Source organism: Zea mays, chromosome 2 (assembly GCF_902167145.1).
Source record: "Zea mays cultivar B73 chromosome 2, Zm-B73-REFERENCE-NAM-5.0, whole genome shotgun sequence".
Taxonomy (NCBI): domain Eukaryota; kingdom Viridiplantae; phylum Streptophyta; class Magnoliopsida; order Poales; family Poaceae; genus Zea; species Zea mays.
In genome coordinates this window covers 51,909,137-51,930,850 of record NC_050097.1, presented here as the reverse complement: position 1 = coordinate 51,930,850, position 21,714 = coordinate 51,909,137, and the positions used below count along the sequence as shown (strand labels likewise).

General features: G+C 43.7%; 4 protein-coding genes across 5 annotated transcripts; 2 read left to right on the top strand and 2 right to left on the bottom strand.

Annotated features, from left to right (window-relative positions):
- Positions 1–1,603: 1,603 nt before the first annotated feature.
- LOC606416 (protein disulfide isomerase 10) lies at positions 1,604–4,399 on the bottom strand. The gene is made up of 5 exons (NM_001112291.2): positions 4,117–4,399; positions 3,497–3,600; positions 2,973–3,343; positions 2,482–2,789; positions 1,604–2,217 (listed from the first exon to the last, which is right to left on the bottom strand). The coding sequence occupies exons 1-5, from the start codon at positions 4,339–4,341 to the stop codon at positions 1,969–1,971; spliced, it is 1,257 nt and encodes a 418-aa protein (NP_001105761.1). The 5' UTR covers positions 4,342–4,399; the 3' UTR covers positions 1,604–1,968.
- A 1,290-nt stretch (positions 4,400–5,689) lies between these two features.
- Positions 5,690–8,676, bottom strand: LOC100272991 (uncharacterized). Its single transcript, NM_001147442.1, has 2 exons — positions 8,552–8,676; positions 5,690–6,268 (listed from the first exon to the last, which is right to left on the bottom strand). The coding sequence occupies exons 1-2, from the start codon at positions 8,613–8,615 to the stop codon at positions 6,054–6,056; spliced, it is 279 nt and encodes a 92-aa protein (NP_001140914.1). The 5' UTR covers positions 8,616–8,676; the 3' UTR covers positions 5,690–6,053.
- A 372-nt stretch (positions 8,677–9,048) lies between these two features.
- Positions 9,049–14,644, top strand: LOC100192738 (uncharacterized). 2 transcript variants are annotated; one of them, NM_001153351.2, is made up of 11 exons: positions 9,049–9,258; positions 9,410–9,475; positions 9,964–10,111; positions 10,866–10,918; positions 11,644–11,763; positions 11,832–11,895; positions 12,030–12,094; positions 12,235–12,317; positions 12,996–13,072; positions 13,823–13,935; positions 14,153–14,424. In NM_001153351.2, exons 1-11 carry the CDS (start codon positions 9,086–9,088, stop codon positions 14,196–14,198), a joined length of 1,008 nt encoding a protein of 335 aa, NP_001146823.2. In that variant the 5' UTR covers positions 9,049–9,085; the 3' UTR covers positions 14,199–14,424. The 2 variants fall into 2 exon arrangements, with proteins under 2 accessions (NP_001146823.2, XP_020402967.1); XM_020547378.2 differs by having other exon boundaries at positions 9,054–9,258; positions 12,030–12,115; positions 14,153–14,644.
- Positions 14,645–17,517: 2,873 nt separating this feature from the next.
- Positions 17,518–18,769, top strand: LOC103646441 (atrophin-1). The gene has a single exon (XM_008671173.3). It carries the CDS (start codon positions 17,565–17,567, stop codon positions 18,327–18,329), a length of 765 nt encoding a protein of 254 aa, XP_008669395.1. The 5' UTR covers positions 17,518–17,564; the 3' UTR covers positions 18,330–18,769.
- The last annotated feature ends 2,945 nt before the right edge of the window (positions 18,770–21,714 follow it).

Sequence of the window (21,714 nt, the reverse complement as noted above, 5' to 3'; positions counted from 1 at the left end):
GCGCCAGACTAGGGTTCTCTTCAGTTTCTTTTGCTCCTTTCTTTTGAACCCTAACTTCAATCTTTTTATTGGTTTGTGTTGAACCTTTGGCACCTGTAGAACATATAATCTAGAGCAAACTAGTTAGTCCAATTATTTGTGTTGGGCATTTCAACCACCAAAATCATTTAGGAAAAGATTTGACCCTATTTCCCTTTCAGTGTCATCGATCGAGGTCATGTTCGGCCTCTGTCCCAACAACTGTTCCACTTAGTCCGCGAGCGTGCTGGACAGGTGTGCCACAGGACCTCCTAGTGACGTCAACCAATGACTAGTTCTGATAAATAGTCATTACTGTATTAGGGGTCCAGTGTGCTAGCTGTGCATATTGGATTGATCCGGTGCGGCATGGCTGGCAAGACCAAGTTTTACATGCTCTCTAGGAACTAAGTCCGGTACTTAGCTCGGTGATACACCAGACTGGTCCAGCGTGCATTCAACTTTTATGCAAAAACAAACTTAATGTGTAACCAATCTAGTGACCTGTTGCCAGTTTGGGCACAAGAAAATGCTTACTGTGTAATTGGTCCAGTGCGCCACCTGATAGGTCCGGTACACACAGAGACCAAAGAATTTCTTCTAAGTGTGTTTTTGTTTTGATTTTCACTCCAAACTTTTTTGTGGGCTTTTATGAGATACTTAGCAATAGTTTTATGTAAGAGTGCACCACCACACCACACTACATGAGACAAGCCTAGGTCAAGTTACTCAAAACCTCCATTATAATATAGCTAAAAAATAATAAATAGGCCATAACTACTTACTAAGTGTCCAACAACTCATTTGACACTTAGAACTAGCAATCCTTGACCTTTTAAGCTTCTTTCCTTGGCCATCTCATCGATTACCATTGTTCGATGTGTGTATCACTTGTTGAAACCCAATTTTCTACATTGAGATCTAACTTACCGTATAGCCGCAAAATATATGTTAGCCACAATAACTTTGTGTTGTCATTAATCATTAAAATCAACTAGAGGTCTAGATGCTTTCAACAAGTGTAATTGAAATGAGGATATCCTTCGGTCAAAAAAAAAACTATCTCAGATCTAACGGCCCTTGTATATATTGAGAAAATACCCTCAAATAATAGCAAAGATATTTTCTACAAAATATATAGAACAGTATAAAACATTAGATTTAAGATAGATGAGATATATAGACACGATTTAATATATACACCAATATATCATCAACACCAAATATGTCCTCATACAAGTATACTGTATACCCTCAACCTAAAGCAAGAGCCCTGCTTTCTTTCTCGGGTGCTACATAAATTTATATATTTGGAGCTATAAGAATTAGTGGTGGTAATAAATCATGATCTAAATTTTTTTTATAATAAGTTAAAGATTTTAATTAATTTTAGTTAAAAATTAAATAAAATAGAGTCCGATTCGATCTTAAATTTTATTATATTATAGTGTAAAGCCCGACGCAGGTTGCTTCATGGTAAACGTTTGGTTCAACCCTTGAACCGATAGCATAGAAATATTTCTCAGCAAAATGATTTGATTTCTTTTACATTTTAGTGACAACTTCACAACTAGCGAGTAACATAGCACCAGAACAGTCTATATATCCTGTATTAATTGTACAAAAGCTCGGTAGCAGAGTATGATAATAATAAATATATTTTCACAGAAATGGACTCTGGAATGGCAGGTTCCAGAATACACAGGCAGAGGCTAATTTCTAAGCTCTAAATTAAAGAACAAATTGAAGGGCACAAAGCAGAAACACAAATAGGCAGGATGCAGAAATTGATGTCGCCAATAGAGATTGAAGAAACTCAGCATGAATGGCCAAATTGCCAAAACCACTCTTCACGACTTGCGTCAGTTGAAGCTTTTGTACAATTAATACAAAAGCTAATCTCCCGGTAGATTAGCCATCTTTAGGTGCAAGAAGCCCAACAAGCTTTCATCACTCTTCGTGAATTCGTCTTGGCTGAGGAGTATCATCTTGCCCAGCAAAGTACACCATGACAAACAGAAGGGCGATGACAAATATAAGGATGTACAGCGAGTTCAGGCTGACCAGAGAGTTCAGGAAACCCATGAAAGAAGGGCCGGTGATTTTCTTCTTTGTTGTTCTTCCTGCTCTGTATCCCTCAAGGAATTGGCTTATTTGAGATGCTTGGTCACCTTCTTCTAATCTCTCTGAACCATCCACCTTCACCAGGAAAATTCAATACATAAAATAATGAATTCTTATTTAATGATTATCAGAGAGACAGTAGCAGTTTCTATCTTAATCAACTATTAACTTTTTCAGGGAATTATGGGGGTAAACAAACAGGAACCTATAAAAGCAATACCTTCATTGATAGAAAAACCGTGCCATCACTAGTAAGAAACATGCCAGTAACGCAGTGGTTTTTATATGGATGCTGGTATTAGAAAATATATAATTAACTACTGAGGATGCTTTACTTACTAGCTCATACTCCTCATCTCTATCCCACACAAGTAGCTTTGGCAGCTGTGAGCTCTTGGAAACATCAAAAGTCTCCACAAACCCATCCCATTGCTTGATTCCAACATATCCAAACACCAAATCACGGTTTGCATTAGCAGCAGATCGCAAAATCTTTACCAGTTGCGTAGAGTTTTCATCTGAATCATCCTCCAAAATTGTGAGAACAACTTTCCTCTGATCATCATTCAGCATTTTTAGTGTCTCTGTATTGATTGGGACAACCAAAGGGAGAAGGGATTGCCGTACAAAATCTTCTAAGAAATTTTCTATGTCCAAAAAACAACACTATCAGTTATGGCATTATGGGGAAAGCAACATGGCTATCAGGCTATGTATGTTATATTAAATAGACATAAGACAGTATAAGGTGCCCCAAATTATTTTTCAAACTAAGAATCGACATAGAAAAAATAAATCATGAATGAACACAAAAAAGGGATATCAATTACCTTCAAATGGGCCATAGAACAAACTCTGTTCCTTATACTTTGGATGGATAGCAACTAGTGCTGGAACCTTATCAAATTCATAGGCTACCATGATGTCCTCAGAGAAATCTTTAGCAACAGCAAACCAGGCTCTTTTCTTGTATTTCCTTCCATACTCAGCAATCAATGAGTCATTCACCCCAAAACCAAGGAATATCGGAAAGCTTATCCCAGCATTCTCAACAAAGTTCTTTATCGCAGAATCTGACTCAAGGATAGAAACATCTGGCGAAACGAACTTCTTCAGATTGCGGACAAGCTGGTCAGCTTTCCTCGAACCAGTGTATTCAATTGGAACACCATGGATAAAGAGCATGAGGGTAGGGAACCCACTGCATTTAGGAAATAATAAGCATTAGGCATCCAATCTAGGAATATCTATCCCCCAGCGAAACCAAAATACTTTTGGGGTAAGAACTAAGAACTTTTTGAAATTTTTTTTTTTTGGGGGGGGGGGGGGGGGGGGGGGGGGGGTAAGAACTTACTCCACTCCATATTTTGATCCGAGTTTTCTGTATTTATCAGCGTTGACTTTGGCAACAACAATAGGCTCACTCAACCCTGACAACACCGGTGCAGCTTCATCTAACTGCACCAACAAAAAAGGGAATAATATCATAACTTCATTTTCTTAATCCAATTCCCTGGCAGTTCCGACTTTGATGCAAGTTTAAGTAAGCAAAACGTACCATTTGAGAACCTACTAATGGGTTTAGAGTTTACAAACATACTGCACTTAATAACACTTATCAGTTTTTTTCCACGAGCTAATGTACCCAAATTCAGGTGGTGTCACACACAACCTCCCTGTTTGTTTAATGACCCAACAAAAACATTTTTTGTTGAAAAATCGAATAAATATTCTGAAAAAACACCAAGTTCTGTACTCTCCCACTTCGCTCTAATCTGCTCGAGTTCTTGGGGACCACCCACCCAAAGAACAAGGAATCCCAGAGTCCCAATCAACCCATTCCCATAGCACTAACACAGAAACCAAGATCCACGGAAAGAGCCTACGGTATCCCAACTCCCAATTCGCGTCAGCGTCACATCTCACAGGTCTACCACCAGCAGCAAGCCACAGGTCGGCGGAAGTTCGTCGTACCTCGGGCGCAAGTCTCTTGCAGTGGCCGCACCAAGGGGCGTAGAAGTCGACGAAGAGAAAGTCGATGGCGCCCAGCGCCGCCTCGAAATTGCTGTCGTCGAGGTCGATCACCCGCCCGTCGCGTGGGAAATCCTCGCCCGCGGCGACGGTGTCGCGGGCTGAGAGCGAGAGCAGCAGGAGGAGTATGAAAGAGAGCAGAGCCGGCGGCAGGACTCTAGTCGCCATCGCCGTGGCGGGCGCTCGATTCGATCTCCGCCGCGCCGGAAGTATGGAAACGGAAATTGACTAGTTTTCCGGGGGTTTATTCAGAAAAGGTTTTACATTTACCCTTCTTCGGAATCTGAGATATTTTTGGTGGCCTTTTTTATTATTATGTATAGAGCTAATTGCATAAAAATAATTTTTTTGTGAGAAATTGAGCCCTATGTTAGTTTCAGATCATATATGCACACTCATCTGTCCCTCAGAAAGATTTGAACGTACTTGCACCGTAGCAACTTTATACTAATGTTACTAAAATGAAGTTTTTGAAAATCCCCAGGAAACGAAGGTTAAAGACATTCAGCCTATAATACGGAACTTTTAAAAATAAGAAACTTAACGTAGCTTCTATGACCTACCAAAATAATATTTTTAGCTCTTGGTTTCTACTCACTCCATTTCAAAATAATATTTTTAGCTTTTTGTTTTTATATCTATATTTAAATGTATGACGTTGAATTAGACGTGTAAACCTCCTTTGGAACGTAAAAATTTCACATAAATCATATAAAAAATTCACAGGAATCAGTTTATTTTCACATAGAAAACAGGAAAATTTCCCTCGATCTAAAAGAGGCCGTATATAAAACAGACATCAAATATTATACGAATTCATTAATTCTCTAATGAGTTGTTTGAATCTATTTATTTTAGAGAAATTAGAATTTACTTAATAAAGTAGTTTATTTTGTTTATAATTTAACATTCCACCACTTTCTAAAGTTTAGATATAAACCTATCTTAAATTAATAAGGTAGAGTATAGGAAATAAATTTATGTATCAATAAAATATGTTTCTACTGTACAACTTATAGACCGTCTGGCACAGTTTTAGGTCCTACGAAGCTATAGTATATAAGGTAATTTTAAAGTGTTTTTAAAAAATAGTTTTAATCTAAATAAAAAACAAAATATCTTATCTAAATGAATTTTAAAAGTTTGCAACTTTAGTTTCAAAATTTTCTAAAACTTCTAATGACCTGCTTCGTCAACTTTACCAAATTTTGCAAAACTAAAGCCGTCCCAAAAAGTTTTAGTTTTTTATAGCACACTCTTCGACTCAATTTTCTATCCTAAAAATATAGGACATAAATATCTCATAAATGTATACAAATATATTCACATATAACCATATTAGCTTAATTGATCTTTGTTTAAATTACAATTTTAGAATAAAATTCAACTCCAATAATCTAAACGTTGCGTAAAACAAATTTTAATTTGTAACAAACCAGTCCGCGAGGGTACTGCCAAACGGACCACCACAGGATCTGCGGATCTGGTTTCCAAGATCCAGGTCAAGCCCCTTGCTACTACACAGTAATTTCCATTAAATTGTAAGCATCCTGATACAAAAGCAAGTGACACCTCAAAAGGCAACACACCAGCTAAACATGCTCAGCAGTCAACACAAGAAGCATGACAAGAAACAGAAAAGTAACAAATGGTATCAGCGCTGAGTTTTCCCCAATCTCCACAGCCTGGAAAGTTCAAGCCACAACATTATTAACAGAAAAGTCGTGTCCTACACCAAACCGCAAGAAACGAGGTTACAACTTATGGTAAGAAAATGCAGTATCAGGCAACAACCAAGATAGGATGAAGTCCAAGCTTTTAACTTCAAAAAAATGTCGCTCAAAATAAGTCTCCATATGCAGGCAGCGAGAGGCATCATCTCAGCCAGAGGCAGTCTTCTTCTGCTGGAATATGACTGCATACACAGGGACTCCAACACCGATGCCAACCGCTCCCAGCACGGAGAGTGTCACCTTCAAACCCTGATGCTTCATCCTGTGCAAGTTATACATGTGCTTGGCATGGATGTAGTATGGCTCATCATGGCCATGCCCTCCCATTCTCTTCACGCCGGTGGCATGGAATCCACGAGAAGCTGACTCAGGCACAAGAGGAAAATCAGATATCAGGGGTGACATACAAGGAGAAGTGGAGAACAGAACAAAAGAGAGCACATAATTTCATTTGATGATAAGGAAAGAGCAGGAAATGATGAACACACAGATGCATACACACGTCGCGTTAAATCATTTGCCATAAGTGAGTTAAATGAACCAGAGAAAAGTTCACGTTTTCATTTGATGACAATTTCAGACATCAGCAATCCAGTAAACAAGCCAAACAACTACAAGACATTAATGTTCAGTCCCAGCAATCACCATCTCAGGTTCTCCACACGTAAACATAGGCCCTATTTGTTTCAGTTTTTTTTCAGCTTCTGCTGCAGACTGCCAAACGTCCAGCTTTTCAGCCCATTTCTATAAGAATCACTTTAGTCAAAACCGTCCAAAATCAACGTGAACATTGAATCGGCCGCCGAGTCGTTGCGATAGTAGGAAACCGTCGCTTTTTACATCCTAAACCTTACGAATCACATCTAAGAACATTTGACAAGAAATATGAAACACTGGAGTTTTCTTTACATTAAGGCATTGATATGATAGGAACTAATGAATTGGAGAAACATTGCTGAGAAAATAATCCAATTAACTTCTTCTATGTGAAAAACAGTTTGCTCAATGCTACAGCTTAAACCATGGGCCAGTGCACTAGCTACAACCAATGGTTTCAAGTCGCTCGACTAGCTAGTCGAGACACCTGGGCGACTAATCACGATTATTAGGTCGACTAATCTGGTCCTAGTCGACCTGGTCGTCCCTACTGGTCCTCCTGCATATTTACAGGTACAGGACCTATATATATATAATTATATATATGTGTAATAATGTAATATTGATATATATATATATGCATAGCATATAGGAGGCAATATCAAAGTAACCAAATTACCAAACAAAACGAATATGAATACTAGAACTGGACAGTGGAGAGTGGACGATTCAGATTTCAGAACACCATTGAACATTCAGATTTCAGAACATCATAGAAATTATGAATACTAGAATTGTCAGGCACTCAGATCACATTTCAGAATTAAGAATTCAGAACATGAACTGAACATCACTCACTACATAACATATGATGTAGAGTTGCAGACTTACTAGACGTCCAGCACAAAGCAAAAACAGGCCAGCCACCAGCCAACCAAACCTAACTAATCGTCCACACATTAACTGGACGACTAATCGCACTTGGTCAACGACTAATCGGACGACTGGACGATTAGCCGACCTAATCAGGTCGAATGCCCTGGTCGCTCCACTAAAACCGACTAGCCCTACTAATCGCGATTAGTCGGACGACTTGAAATCATTGGCTACAACCAGCAGCGACAAATGGTATGTCCTCAAAGGCCTACTCCCTCCGTCCACATGAGTTTGTCTAGTTTGGCTTTCTAGGTTTGTTATAAGTCAAACTATGTAAACTTTTTTACCAAGACCAACAATATATATAAGATTAAATTACTATAAACTTAAAGAATTACATATTATGATAGTTCAAGTCATGATGAATCTAGTAATTTTACTTTTATGCTATAAAATCTTATGAAACATCTGGTATAACCGGTCAAAGTTGATAGTTATTAACTTAGGACAAACCCAAAAGCACAAACTCATGTGGACAGAGAGAGTATCAGGCCCTCCACAAGACAATGAAACTGGACACAAAACCTCACACAAATTGATACAAGCTTCTTTAAAACACACAAGAAACGAACTCTATTTATGACATTGGTGAGCACGTGTAATGACACATCAAACACAAGAAACAGTGTTCTTTCGCACTGGTTAATTGCAACGATACAAAAGTATCCAGAGTGGTCGTTCAACTGTTCACTGATCATCGGTTTTCGCTCATTCCTGTGTAATCAGACGCTGCAAACTCATCAATTCTCAATCTATGGCCAAAGGCTAACCATTGACCACATGTAAGACCAAAGCGCAGAAAACGTGAATACAGTGCTTCTCCTGATTCACTAAACATAAGCATACAGACTGAACTCACAGCCCGATCCAAAGAAAAATCACAGCAGAGCGCGGAAAATCTCGGACCCGAAATATTGGGACCATCACAACCATTTCATCATGCGATCGAAACTATTATCCGAGGAACCGACGGATCTACCACATCACACATCCACGCCACCGCGACCAACCGAAAACTAACACCCAGACTAAGCTAAACGCGCCGGAGCAACCCTAATCGCCCCAGGGTGAGAGGTCAAGGCGAAGTGATGCGGGATTGTAGGGGTGCTTGCCTGGCTTGGACGCCTCGGCGCCGGCGGCGAGGAGGCGGAGCCCGCGGTTCAGCGCTGTCGCCATCGCCTTCGTGTTCTCGACTGGGTCGCCGCCGCCGCCGGTGGTGTGGTGTGGTGTGGTGTGGTGGTGGCCTGGTGGGCGAGAGGGTGATTCGGTGTGATTTGTTGCGGTCGGGCCTTCGACGATGAGCATTGTCAATTTTGCCATTATCATTTGTGGGTTTCGCCAGTATACCATCGGACCCACAAATCATAGACACAGACGGTCCCACCAGTCATAGACACGGGATGGCATAACGCAGGCAAAATTGAGAGTGGCAAAATAGCAAATTTCTCTTCGACGATGTGCTTCACTGGAGCTTGAGCGGGCCAGACTAGGGCTGCCGCCTGCCTGGTTCCTAGCGAGGAGGCCCGGCCCAGAGAGGAAATAGCAGAATACGTCTCCGTTGGCCATTATAAAACCGTTTTCAATGAAGAACACCGTATTTTATGGAATACGCCTTCTGGCTCAGATACTTCGAATCCAAGAGTCGGATGATTGCCGATCAAATAAATCATGCTCGCGAAGTAAATCCAAAGGTGAGACGCTTCCCCTTCTCCTCGCCGATGGAGTCGCTTGCCTCGCAAGCGAGGCCGGCGGCGGTGCTCTGGCTCGCCGGCTTCTTCCAGGCCGCGCGCCTCCACCGCGTTGTCTCCTTCTGCGCCAGGTCCTCCGCCTCTGTCCATACCTTCTTCTCTCTCGATTTTGTATTGATCTTATTTGACTTTTGGTGGGCCAAATTAACGTCCTCTCAACCAGCTCGAAGCTTTGATTACCTGTTCGTTAGTATGACCTTGTCGATTTCTTGTCGGATGCAGCTCGAGGGCACTATCCATCAGGATTGCACAGTGCTTCCTGCTGAACGGGCTTATCTTCCTTGGGAGGTACCGTCGTTCGTAATTGATTTTGATCCTCGATTGAATTTTGTATTTTTTGTTACTATGGTGTGTGGAAGACTTAGAATTATTAGAGCATGTGAGCAGGGTGTCACAATTTTTTGCTCTTAAGTGTTGTTCTTAGTTGTCATGTGTACTGAAACTACATGTGTAGCATGGCAAATATCAGTAAAATGCTCTGTGGTTAGAATGCCGCCATGCATTTGGATGTAGGTTTGCACGATGAAATAGCAAAGTGGACTGGATGGAGTTTGATGTGCTATTCGGAGTCACAGAGCATAGTGGGCTTTTGATTTGTCTTAGTTCTCTATCACTTCAGTTGTCCAATTACAATTTCTTAAGCTTGAGGAGATTATATTATGCATATCATGCCAGCACTTCTCTGCTGATATTTCTCTGAATGTTCCTCCTTAGCTCTTCTGTGTTCTTTACTTCTTTCTTGTGAATACCATTTAAATATTTCTTGTGCTTCATAGCTTGCTTACACTTACATCGGTGGTCATTCCAACTCTACTGTGGATACTACCTGAGCGATGCAATCAAACAGCAGGACATCTTTGTGAACACAGGGCAGCCGTATCTATCTATTCATTCTTGCGCTCCGGCCTTGTTGAGATTTTTTATGTAAGTGCTACTTGTTACGTGCTGCTATTTTGTTTTATTTTAAAAATAAATTTTCTCTGCTTTCGTCATTGCAAATAACTCTCCAGTTTCAAGTCTCTCCTAGTCCATCCAATAATAAGTTATTGGCTTTGGCATCACATGATTGTTGGTGCTAGCTAATGTGAAAACGATATTTAGATTATTGACATTTTAGAAACATACGGGAGCCCCTGGTTTATCCCTTCTTTAGACCCTACTCATATGGGAGCCTCTAGCACTGAGTCTATCTATTATTTTAGAAACATATATGGAGTAACAAATACTAGTATTAAAACAATCTAGCGGCTGTTGTTTATCTTTGCAATAACACACATAAGTATTCATCATGTAGGAAAACATGTTGTTTCCCTAGCAATAGAGGTTCACAAATAATTATCTGACATCATATATAAAGCTTCACTAAGCCTTGTTTTTCTTGTGACATGCTTGTCTCTCCATATGCTGCAAAGTTTTCCATGAACATAATACTCCACCACTAGCTTGCATGATCCCTTGGGACAAACTATCTAATACCTATCATCTTACTGTTACCAACTCCTCTAAAAATAATACATACTGTGACTATCATGTTATGCAGTACTTTATATGATACATTTGTACATGTGGCATCAGCACCATAATACGTATGTTCTTATTATTACAATATTTTCTTTGGATATTTATGTACTGCTTAATATTTACATTTTTGTTTTACATAACTAAACATCTATTTCAGGTATTTTGGTTTTATCCACTTTATGTCTTCAGCTTCATATTAAGTACGATTTGGTATGTTTAATCCTTTTCCATTCATGGTCTCTAACTTTCCTTATACTGCCAGACATATTTTTTGCCCATGAGTACACTTTCAGTTAGTAGTGGGATTGTCAGCCATTGATGCTTACAATTTCTAGTTTAAAGACTACCCATTTTCTCTTATTAACACATTAATATGTTCACTCTAGCAACTATGTGTCCAATATTCCATCCAGCAAACCATAAAAGATCCCTATCATAACCAGTTGAAAGTTTGTATTTCGGTGCACCATGGCACAATAAGTTGTAGGACATTTCTTGATAACCTTGTCGATGTTTTTAAATCTACTATTATCTTGTACCTTCCTGTAGAATATAGATTTGTGGAGTAACATGATCAGAATAGGTTTTCCTGTGCATAAGTTTGCTATTTACTTTCTGAGATACGTATTTAGCAAATGTTGGATTGAATTATATGTTTGCAGCAGGCGGGTACAATTGATCCGTCTATGATTTCTCATCTTATTGCTCCGAAAAAATGAGTGTTGTTGGTTGTTGCAAAATTTTTTAAAAAACAAGTGTGGCCTAGTTAGGTTTTAACAACGCATAAAAGCAAACCTGGATTGTATTTGAGCTGAACTCATTTGTTGTTACAGGTACGGATTCTCATCGTATTATCCTCAAATTATGTATAACTCCGAGACTGAACAAGGGAGCATGCTTTTATCCATTTTGTGATGTGGAACATTTTATGCCAGGTATAATGACATTGCCAAGCATGCATTGGATGTTGTGAAAAGTAAGAGCCTAGTTTTGACTCAATCACTGGATGCTCACAACATAACTGAAACAAAAGAGCAGCCTGAAGGATTTGACAGGTAGTTGTATTCATGTAGAACTTGTTCGTGCCTAATTGCATCTCTGTTTGCTGATATTTTTATATTAGGGTTGCACTTGGTATTGGGGAACAAGTCTATTCAATTCTTCTTTTAACCATTTTCTTTGTTGAGGTATGATTGATGATTCTATCTTTCCCGCATGTGCCACTGGATAACCAGTTCCACATTTCATATCTATTTGAACTTTGTTTCTCCTGGTCTTCTTGGCTTGTCAGTTAGTAATTCTTATATATTTGCATATGTAGGTTTCAGTGATTGGTTACATACCTTACTTTGGCAAGGCAATGAACTTCCTGCTCCTGTCATTGATGTATGCCTACTACTGCTTTGAGTAAGCACACTTGAATGTTATTCGGCATTCTCCTAGCTATTGTTTTTTGATGTGTCATGCATTTGCAGAGCTACTTGTATGGTTCTATTATCTTGAACTTCGATAAACCTTTTTTCCAGGTACAAGTGGAACTTCTTTGCAGTGAGTCTGCATGAGAGGCTTGATTTCTTTGAATCAAACTGGGCGTTCTTTGCTGGATTTGGTATGTTGGCAATTTATGCTCTGATTGGTGATGTCGTATGATATGCTGTTTTTTCTTTAGTCTAGTTATTGGAGTAATACAGATTTGTGGTATTAAACTGCTTCTTTTCACTTGGCATTTTGTTGAATAGGATTTGGTCACATCGGTGGTCTTATTGTTATCTCATTGATATAAAGAGTGATCAAACTTTGTTTTATAGTTACAACTACATATTTTGCATGCTATCAACAGCTTTTTTATGCACATTTTGTCGGTGTGAAATAACTTGTTTCATTTTACATGTGTGTGGGTACGTTCATGGAAAGAAGAATCTGCACTTTCAGCTTGTTATGGGAAAGTTTCTGTGATTATAGATTACTAAATATTGATTGCGAGTTCAGCTTGCTTCACACATGAAAACATAGTAGCGCTTAATATGCATCAAACGAAACCATTGCACTATAATTTCCAAATGTAAATAGCCAACCACTTGTCTAATAGGTTCTGAACCATTTAAAACCATATTCTTGCTGTAATTTGGAGAACATCCATCATACGTTAGGGGGCACTGTTGTTTTTCTGTAAAATTGCTCACTTATCACTATCATGTCATTTCTTGATATTCTTCAATAAACTATATGCTAGCTACAAGCTGGTTTTTTGTGTTATTCTGACATGTTATTTGTTTTTCCTATGTAGGTGCTCCATGCGTCCTTCCAATTTTCTTCTTCTCTCCTCTTATAAGCTATGGGTTTCTGGCTATACTTTATCCGTTGGTACGGTTTAGCACATTTCAGTCAGGGTTCCTTTTTTTCTAAATTTTATATGTTTTTTTTTGGAGCATTACATTTGAGAACTAAGAATTGTCAGTCTATAGTTTTAATTTGTGCAATTGCTTTTTTGCCAAACGTGCACAATTGTTCTACAGTACCTCTAGCTGCCCTTTTTTCCTGTTATCTAGTTCCCTGTTGGCAATTAACAAAAATCAGAAGTCTGCATGTGGTTATTTATTAATCATTATGAAAGAAGTATGGCATATGGTGATTGCACACTGTACCTGTCTCAAAATACTAGTCCTGAACTTTCAGAAAAAAAAAGAGAGAATACTAGTCCTATTTTTTCGAACAACGCAGGAGACCTGCGTGTCATTTCATTAAGAAGGAAAGGGACAAATCTGTCTAGCTAAGGCCAGACTTACAACACCCACACCACGCCCACTCACACAGCACCCTAACTGTACAAACCAGTTCGAAAACATGACCAAAAGAATACTAGTCCTGAACTGGGTGGAATATCAGATTTGTGTATGTGAAGAAGAGAGCAAGCCATGGACACTTATTATGCTATCTCAGCTTTCCTCATCTTGCCCTGGAGCAGGAGCTTTTTGAGATACATGTCCTTGATCAATTTAAAGTTTTTGTTACATAGTGCCTAGATGCTTTGGAAAAGAGTGCTTTGACTGATTTTACAATTGTTTACTACACAACAAATTCTGAGTTCCAACTTGACACCCTTTCCATTTCCAGTTTGTCTTGACTGCCGCAGGCACTCAAGCTGAGCAAGTAATTGATGCACTGAAACCTGCACACGAAGGGAAACTACAAAGAATACCTGTGTTCTTTGTCGCAAAGCGACTGACGTAAGAACCCCCCCCCCCCCCCCCCCCCCCCCAACCTGTCAATCGTGCAAGATATGAAAATCAGTGCTATTCAGTTTCTTCCAAGTAGCGAGCCCCATATGGTCAACAACAACAACCCCATATTCCTTCCTTCTGTTTTGGGTTCTCTGTCACTGTTACATTTAGGTGGCTGACGTTAACAGTTGCAACTTTTTTTCTGAAATTGTGGTGCCTGCAGGACAAAAGTACTGCAACTGTTTCCGGTGGCACAGAAAGAACAATGAAGGATCCACAGAAACAAACCAAGGAGGGAAGGCCGCTGTGTGTGTTGGGTGTGCTGCTAATCACAATGCCCCGCTCGAACGAACGTTGCATCCGTAAGGTGCGCACGCCCTCTCCGCTCTCCGTAACGTGGAAGGGAGGGGCTTGCCGCCTTCACGCTGTAAATATCCTGTAACAAGCATTTCTGTCGAATGGGAACTTTGAAAATATAGAGAATTGCACTTTGTTATTTAGCAAGTGTTGATCATTCAAGATTAGGCCGGCGAGTCGGCGGCACCAACCAGTAATGATTGGTTCCTTGGTTTCATCTTGGCCATGACAGAACAGTAGTGCTCTCTCTCTCTTTTCTTTTTGCTGAATGTATAACTCAAGCCGCCCTTGAGATTAATTATTATTGAGAGGCTGCTAGCTTTCGTAAGATGCTGGACAGGCTCCATAGTTTCATGTACTTGGTGTCTGCTTGCTCCTTTCCTCGTACGTGGCCATCCGTATACACCGTCCCTCTGTTCCGTACACATTCCTCGTCTCAGGCACACAGCATTACTCGATGTTATGCTGCCACCTAACGCACTGCTAGCTAGTAGCAAACAGAACCGCGCGATGCCTCCAATTATCGGAGAACCAGGAGTACTCAATTTCACTGCTCTTTCTTTCTTTGTTTTGGACGCTTGCAAGATCCAGCAGATAACATCGAGCGGCATTATAAATGTGCATTTAGATTATTCAACTATGTCTTTATAAAAGATGACCCGCATACATGCCTCGAAGTTACCACAACGTTTCTTTATCGATAATAAAGAGACTAAGTAAAACTAGACATCCATACTACGTTACCAAATAATCCACTTGAAATTATATCGATACTCTATCGAAGGAGTGCTTTGCTTTGGCACTCTCAAATCTCTGTGAGCCGTTTATTTAATTAATGCTGGTTAGAGACATCGTGTGTGCCCCCAACCACAACCACTGTGTGGCGTGCGTATGTAGGTCAGAAATCGGAATGAGAATATATGCCGGCAGCGTGTTGCGGGCCGGCCGCGTCCGTGTCGAGTAAAATGGATCTCCAATCTCGCGGGGAAGCGTAAAGGGTGAAAGTGCGGCATCAGGTGAAAGTACGTAACAGTCACATCCCAAAGGACACAACAAAGATAACGCAAGACGGCTCGCACGCAGTGTGCTATTGTTGTCCTTGTCTTCTTCCTCGGTTCCGGCGGTTCCCAGTACCACCGTAAGCTCCACTCCACCTCACTTTGCACCGGCGGCGGTAGCGAGACCGTGGCGGCGTGGCTGTCGACCTCGTGCCGATCGAATACCTGTGACGGTGACGCGCGCGGGGGCGAGTGCGGCTGTCACGAACACTGCCGGGCGAGCCGACGACGTGGCACCTACTGCCCGCCGCGCGCGGTCTTCCTCATCTTCAAGAGAGTTCTACCACTGTGCGGTTTATTGCTTTCTTTTCTACAGAATTCGGCCTTCCTACCGACTACCGTCGTCGGCCGGCCACACGGTTTGATCCAAAGCATCACGCATGGTATAACTAATGTCGTTCGGATGGGCCAAACGTTTCTAGCTAGTTATCTTTTTTAGGGAAAACTCAGCATTCGTACCAAACCAAATGAAGCAGTGATTTTGTGTGTGTGTGTGTGTGAGAGAGAGAGAGAGAGAGTATATTCTCGTTCTGCAGAATGAATGGTTATCAACGGCGCGTAAAGAAGAACAGACACTACCTAATGGACTTTGAGATGGACGGTTAACGTAGGTATTTTATTCAAAAAACCCAAACCCAAATATCGCCTACCACTGGAGAAAAAAAAAGGAAACGGTACCCGAATTTTTGGCTGGCCTGAGACTATCCTTAGTAGATAGTGTAAATTAGAGGATTTATACTATAGATGACATTAATTACAGAGTAAAATTTGAAATATATAGGATAAGATAGAGAATGTGATAGAGTAGCTACTAGAGACAATCTAAAGCCCTTCACTTGTCTCGAGCCTGCGATGTATAATTTCAACAGCAAAATCTTGCCACCAAAATATCACAATTCCGTCCCAAAATATAGTTTTTTCTAGCCTATTTTTTCTATCTACGTTCATTCAAATAATAACGAGTATAGACATACACGCAAACTACATTCATATGTTAGTTAATGACTACGTAATTAGTTATTAATAAATTATATTTTAGGACCGAGGGACTTTTTAATTAGTAGGTACGGTGACGCTGGCCCGCACGGCACAGCAAACACAACGAAAATCGTAATTACGGGACTGCTAGCTGGTTGTTGGAGTAGCTCTACCTCACGCTGCCCGCCCCGTCCGGCATGCTGCCATCTAGGTAATTTTTGGGATGTTCCTCCAGATGGTAGAGTCATCCGAATTCCGAAACATCAGAATAATCCTTAATCGTCTAAGGGGTGTTTGATTTAAAAAATTAATCCATTCTAAATAAGTTTCAACGCTAATTTTTTGTTGTGTTGCCGTAATAAAATGTGGACGCGACGACACGACCAGTGAACCGCGACATGGGAAAGAGTGTGGCGCGTGGGTTCCATAGATGGAAATTGGGTGCTCGTTCTCAACGCCAAAATAGTGGTTTCTTATATCTTCGTTGCGTGTTTATCTACGATAACATATCAGTACAGATAGTCGGGAGAGCAGATATCTAAAACTACAGTCCGTATTAGAGGCACTTGCTCGCGTGGGCGAGCAATCAGTTTTATGAGGACGTCTTCACGCCTGCTCGCTGACCGTCGTCTTCTTTCTGGTGCTATCTCGAATTGTTTTCTTTCTCTTCATCATATGGACATCTCTCTACACTTACTATGGTCTATACTTCGAGCAACACATAATATTAACTCGTGTGAATAAAACCATCAGTATCTTGAACCTAGTCTCTTTACTAGATATATTCTAATCTCTATTTTTTTAAACTACTTCTTCCTTTCTTTTTTATTTGTCTTTCTTTTTTATTTGTCATATTTTAGTTCAAAATTAAACTAGCGGACGATAAATATTCGAAAACGGCTATATTAACATAATAGCAGTGTTATATATACATATATAAATCTTCACATATTTTATCATAAAATTCGTATATTAAATAAACCTGGAAATGGCTAAATTCTTAACGCGCGCGTGTCTGGGTCGGCCGCATTGTTTCGGTCTGCACAGAAGAAAAAAAAGAGGTCTAGTTAAGAACGTGAACATGCCCTCTCGTTCCGTCGTCGTCGTAGCATTCTTGCCTAACTACGTACGCACTGTATACTTTGGTCACTAGTAGTACGACAAAGTTGTTAGGAATTCGAATCCAGAGTTTGAAGGACTTCTGTTCCTCAAAAACCAGTACACTTTTACGGCCTTAATCCGATGTCTCAGATACAGGAAATTACCGACATGAAACTGGAGCCGCACGACCATAAAAAGGCCCAACGCAGCTCTCCCCTCCCGCCGGGCGCTGCGCCTCTACTGACTCCAGCGCTGTGTCTCTCTCTCCTCTGCCTGACGACCACACCAAGAAGAAACGCACGGCCGCACGGGCACGGCACAGGCTGCACAGCAATGCCCAACCCCTCCTCAACCCCACCACCGGCGCCCCCCGCCGTCGCCACTCGCCGGCGACGGAGGCTGCTCCTTCCGTCGACGTCCTCTTCCTCATCCTCAGCGGTCGCCACGTCCGCCTCCTCTTCGTCGTCGTCCTCCGGCCTCTCCTTCTCCTTCCCGTATTTCTCGCCGGCGCCCTCGCCGTTCCACCACCGCTTCCTCTCCCCGCTGCGCGCCTCCGCGGTGCCCTTCTCCTGGGAGCACCGCCCGGGCATCCCCAAGACGCCCGCGCGCCAGGCGGCACGCGCCAGCGGCAAGGCCAAGACGGCGGCGGCGGCGGCGCTGCCGCTGCCGCTGCCGCCCTCCCTCCTCTCCAGCAAGGTCGGCGCCGCCGACGGGCCCTTCTCCTCCTCCGCCGCCGACGGCGCCAAGGCCACGCGGCGGCGCAGGCGGCCGCCGGCGCTGGCCGCCACTCTAACCGACTGGCTCGCCGTGCTCAGCCTCTACCGCTCGTGCACGCGGACGCGGTCACGCGACTGCCGCGCTCCGGCCAAGGCCCGTCTGATCGATCGGCTCACTTCTCACCGGTGACGGTGAGCTGCTGCTGAGCTCGCTGATACTGAAGCAGCAGCTGCTTTGACGTGCTGGTGAGGTGAATGGGGATGGGGATGCGTCGCACTCGCGTAGTCTGTGTCCCACCGTTAATTAGGTTGTAAGCCTGACCGCTGATCGGTGAGTAAGAGTAAGACACGGTTATTATTAATGTGAAAGGCCGTTTGAGCTTGCTGTCGTGCTTTCCACTCGGTGTTATAGGAGTACTAACCTTTTGCGTTAGTTTGGCCAAAACGGGAGTATTTCTCTGCCGGTTAATTTGGTAGCCCATGTTAATAAGGTTTCTCCCGTTTTCAAATTCCTTTTGCCTTTGTTACTATTAGTTTCCATGTCCTCTAGTACTAGTAACGAAAACAAATCTGCAAATCTCGTAGCATCTGTTTGTTTGAAATGAAAGAGAGAGAAGCCATGTCAAAGAACACACGCCGTTGCCTGAACTGTTGGGGAAAAAAAAGAAGGTAGAATCAGTATGGTTTCTTCTTCGATTAGGTTCCTTAATTGCCCGTCCCGGACAAGTAGTGGGTGGCGTGGAAGAGCGAGCACCGTCGCTAGCAGCCGGGGCATGCGCGCGGACGGGACAGTGGTGAGCTCAGCAAGTGTTGGTTGGGTCACGTCGGTCGTATTGACTGTTAGAATACCCCCTTAGGGTTTGGGGTCTTCCCCGTGTAATGACCATCTCATCCCTCTATAATGGGTCTGGCCCAGTTTACTCAGCCTATTAATATATCACCCAACCCCTGTTAGGGTTAGGGTTCACATTCTAACTTGGTACCAGAGCCACACTGTTTTTTTTCCTCCAAGCCGCCGGCTGACTCCCACACCAGCCGCCACCCCTCTTCCCTCCCTTCCAGCCAGCCGCCGGTCGTCACTCCCCTCTCCGGCGACCCCGCCCTGGCCCGCGCCCGCCCTGTGCTGGCCCCGACCCTGCTGCAGATCCCGCCGCGCGCCCTCTCTGCTGGCCTCGCTTGCCCCTGCGTCCAGGTGCCGCCGGAGCGAGCTCGCGCCAGCACCCCAGCCGTCGCTTGGTGAAGTCGCGCCTGGGCCGCGCCGTCCCCGCCAGGTCGCCGGCCCCTTCTGCCGCGCCCGGTCCCCTCCCTGCAGCAGCGCTGCCCTGCTCGTCGTCTTCACGCAGGCGTGCCCGCTCAGGCGCGGCTCCCCGGGGCGCTGTTGCACGAGGTCCTCCCGGGCTCCGACGCCAGCCACCCTGCGACGCCCCCAAGCGCCTGGAGGTCGCCCGCTGTCCGGAGGCTGCCAGCTGCCCGCTCGGCCGCAGGTCGCTCCTGCCGGCGCTCCAGCCGCTCGGAGCCTCGGACTCGGCAAACTCCGTCGCTCCAGCCGCCCGTTCCGACGCTCCGCTGTCGCTGCTTCCTGCTTGGCCGCACGTCTCAGCGTTGCCCTGCTCGTCTAGTTGTCTGCTTGTGACTTGTGAGCAGCTCATCCCTCTGCCACACCATTCGCCATTCACTTCTCCACTCTCTCATGGCTTCACCCCCTTTCGCCGGGCTCACCGTGCGTGTCCTCCTCCACGATGGTCAGTTTGTCCAGGGCACCTTCGTGGCCTTCGATCACGCCATGAGCCCTGTCCTCCGTGACTGTGTTGAAATCCATCCCACGGCCGGTCATCACGTGTCCGGGCCCCTTGTCTTCCCTCGTACAATGATCGCCTCCCTGGCAATCGAGCCCCCTTTGTCCCCCTCGCCTCCTAGCAACCACGCCAGCGCTCCTCCTCTAGCTCTTTCCGCGCACCCTGCGGCCTTCCCTCTGTCTCCTTCTCCCGTCGATTGGGTGGTTGACTCCGGGGCCTCCTACCACACTACCCCCACAACTAGTTCGTTATTTCACTCCCAACCACCGCACCCCTCACATCCTTCCTCCATCGTCGTCGGCAACGGTTCCACCCTCCCGGTCACCTCAGTAGGTGCATCAGTTCTTCCTGGACCATTCTGCCTTAACGACGTTCTTGTTGCTCCCTGAGAGCACCTAGAGGGGGGGGTGAATAGGTGATCCTGTAAAACTTCAATACTTAAGCCACAAAAACTTGTTAAGGGTTAGCACAAGTATGGCCAAGTGGCTAGAGAGGAGTCAAAACCCAATAACCACAAGAAGGCAATCACAGAGTTGACACGGTGGTTATCCCGTGGTTCGGCCAAGTACAAAACTTGCCTACTCCACGTTGTGGCGTCCCAACGGACGAGAGTTGCACTCAACTCCTCTCAAGTGATCCAATGATCAACTTGAATACCACGGTGTTTTCCTTTCCTTTGATCTTTTCCCGTTTGCGAGGAATCTCCACAACTTGGAGTCTCTCGCCCTTACAATTGAGTTCACAAAGAAGTACGGAGTAAGGTGGGAATGAGCAACGCACACAAGACTCGAAAATCAGAGCAACAACACGCACACAAGTCGCAACAAGAGCTCGCAACGCAACACAAAGAGTTCACAACTCCACAAGAGCTCTATATGCTATCACAATGAAACGAATGCGTGAGATTGATGTCTTGGTGCTTAGAAGAGTTGTAGGAATGCTTGGTGTACTCCTCCATGCGCCTAGGGGTCCCTTTTATAGCCCCAAGGCAGCTAGGAGCCGTTGAGAACAAATCTGGAAGGCCATCTTTGCCTTCTGTCGTCGGGCGCACCGGACAATCCGGTGCACACCGGACACTGTCCGGTGCCCGATTTATTTCCATAAACGGCGAAGCCGACCGTTGCCGACCGTTGCAGATCTGGCGCACCGGACAGTCCGGTGCACACCGGACAGTCCGGTGCTTCCTTCCGACCGTTGGCTCGGCCACGTGTCACGCGCCGATCGCGCGGCCGACCGTTGGCCCGGCCGACCGTTGGCTCACCGGACAGTCCGGTGCACACCGGACAGTCCGGTGAATTTTAGCCGAAGTCGCCGGAGAAAAACCCGAGAGCGGCCTCTTCGGCCGAGGCAGCCTGGCGCACCGGACACTGTCCGGTGCACCACCGGACACTGTCCGGTGCACCACCGGACAGTCCGGTGCCCCAGACCGAAACAGCCTCTTGGCTGTATACAGCCAAGTCTTCTCTTCTCTTCTTCTTTCTGTTTCTAACACTTAGACAAGAATATTAGTACACAAAACCAATGTACTAAGGCTTAGAAACATACCTTAACTTGTGATTTGCACTTTGTTCATCCATGGGCATATTTTCACATTTAAGCACTTGTGTTTGCATTCAATCACCAAAATACTTAGAAATGGCCCAAAGGCACATTTCCCTTTCAATCTCCCCCTTTTTGGTGATTTATGCCAACACAACATAAAGCAACTAGAACAAGTGCAAAATCACTTCAAATAAAAACTCAAATTGGTTTTGATTCAATTTTGGCATATATGGATCA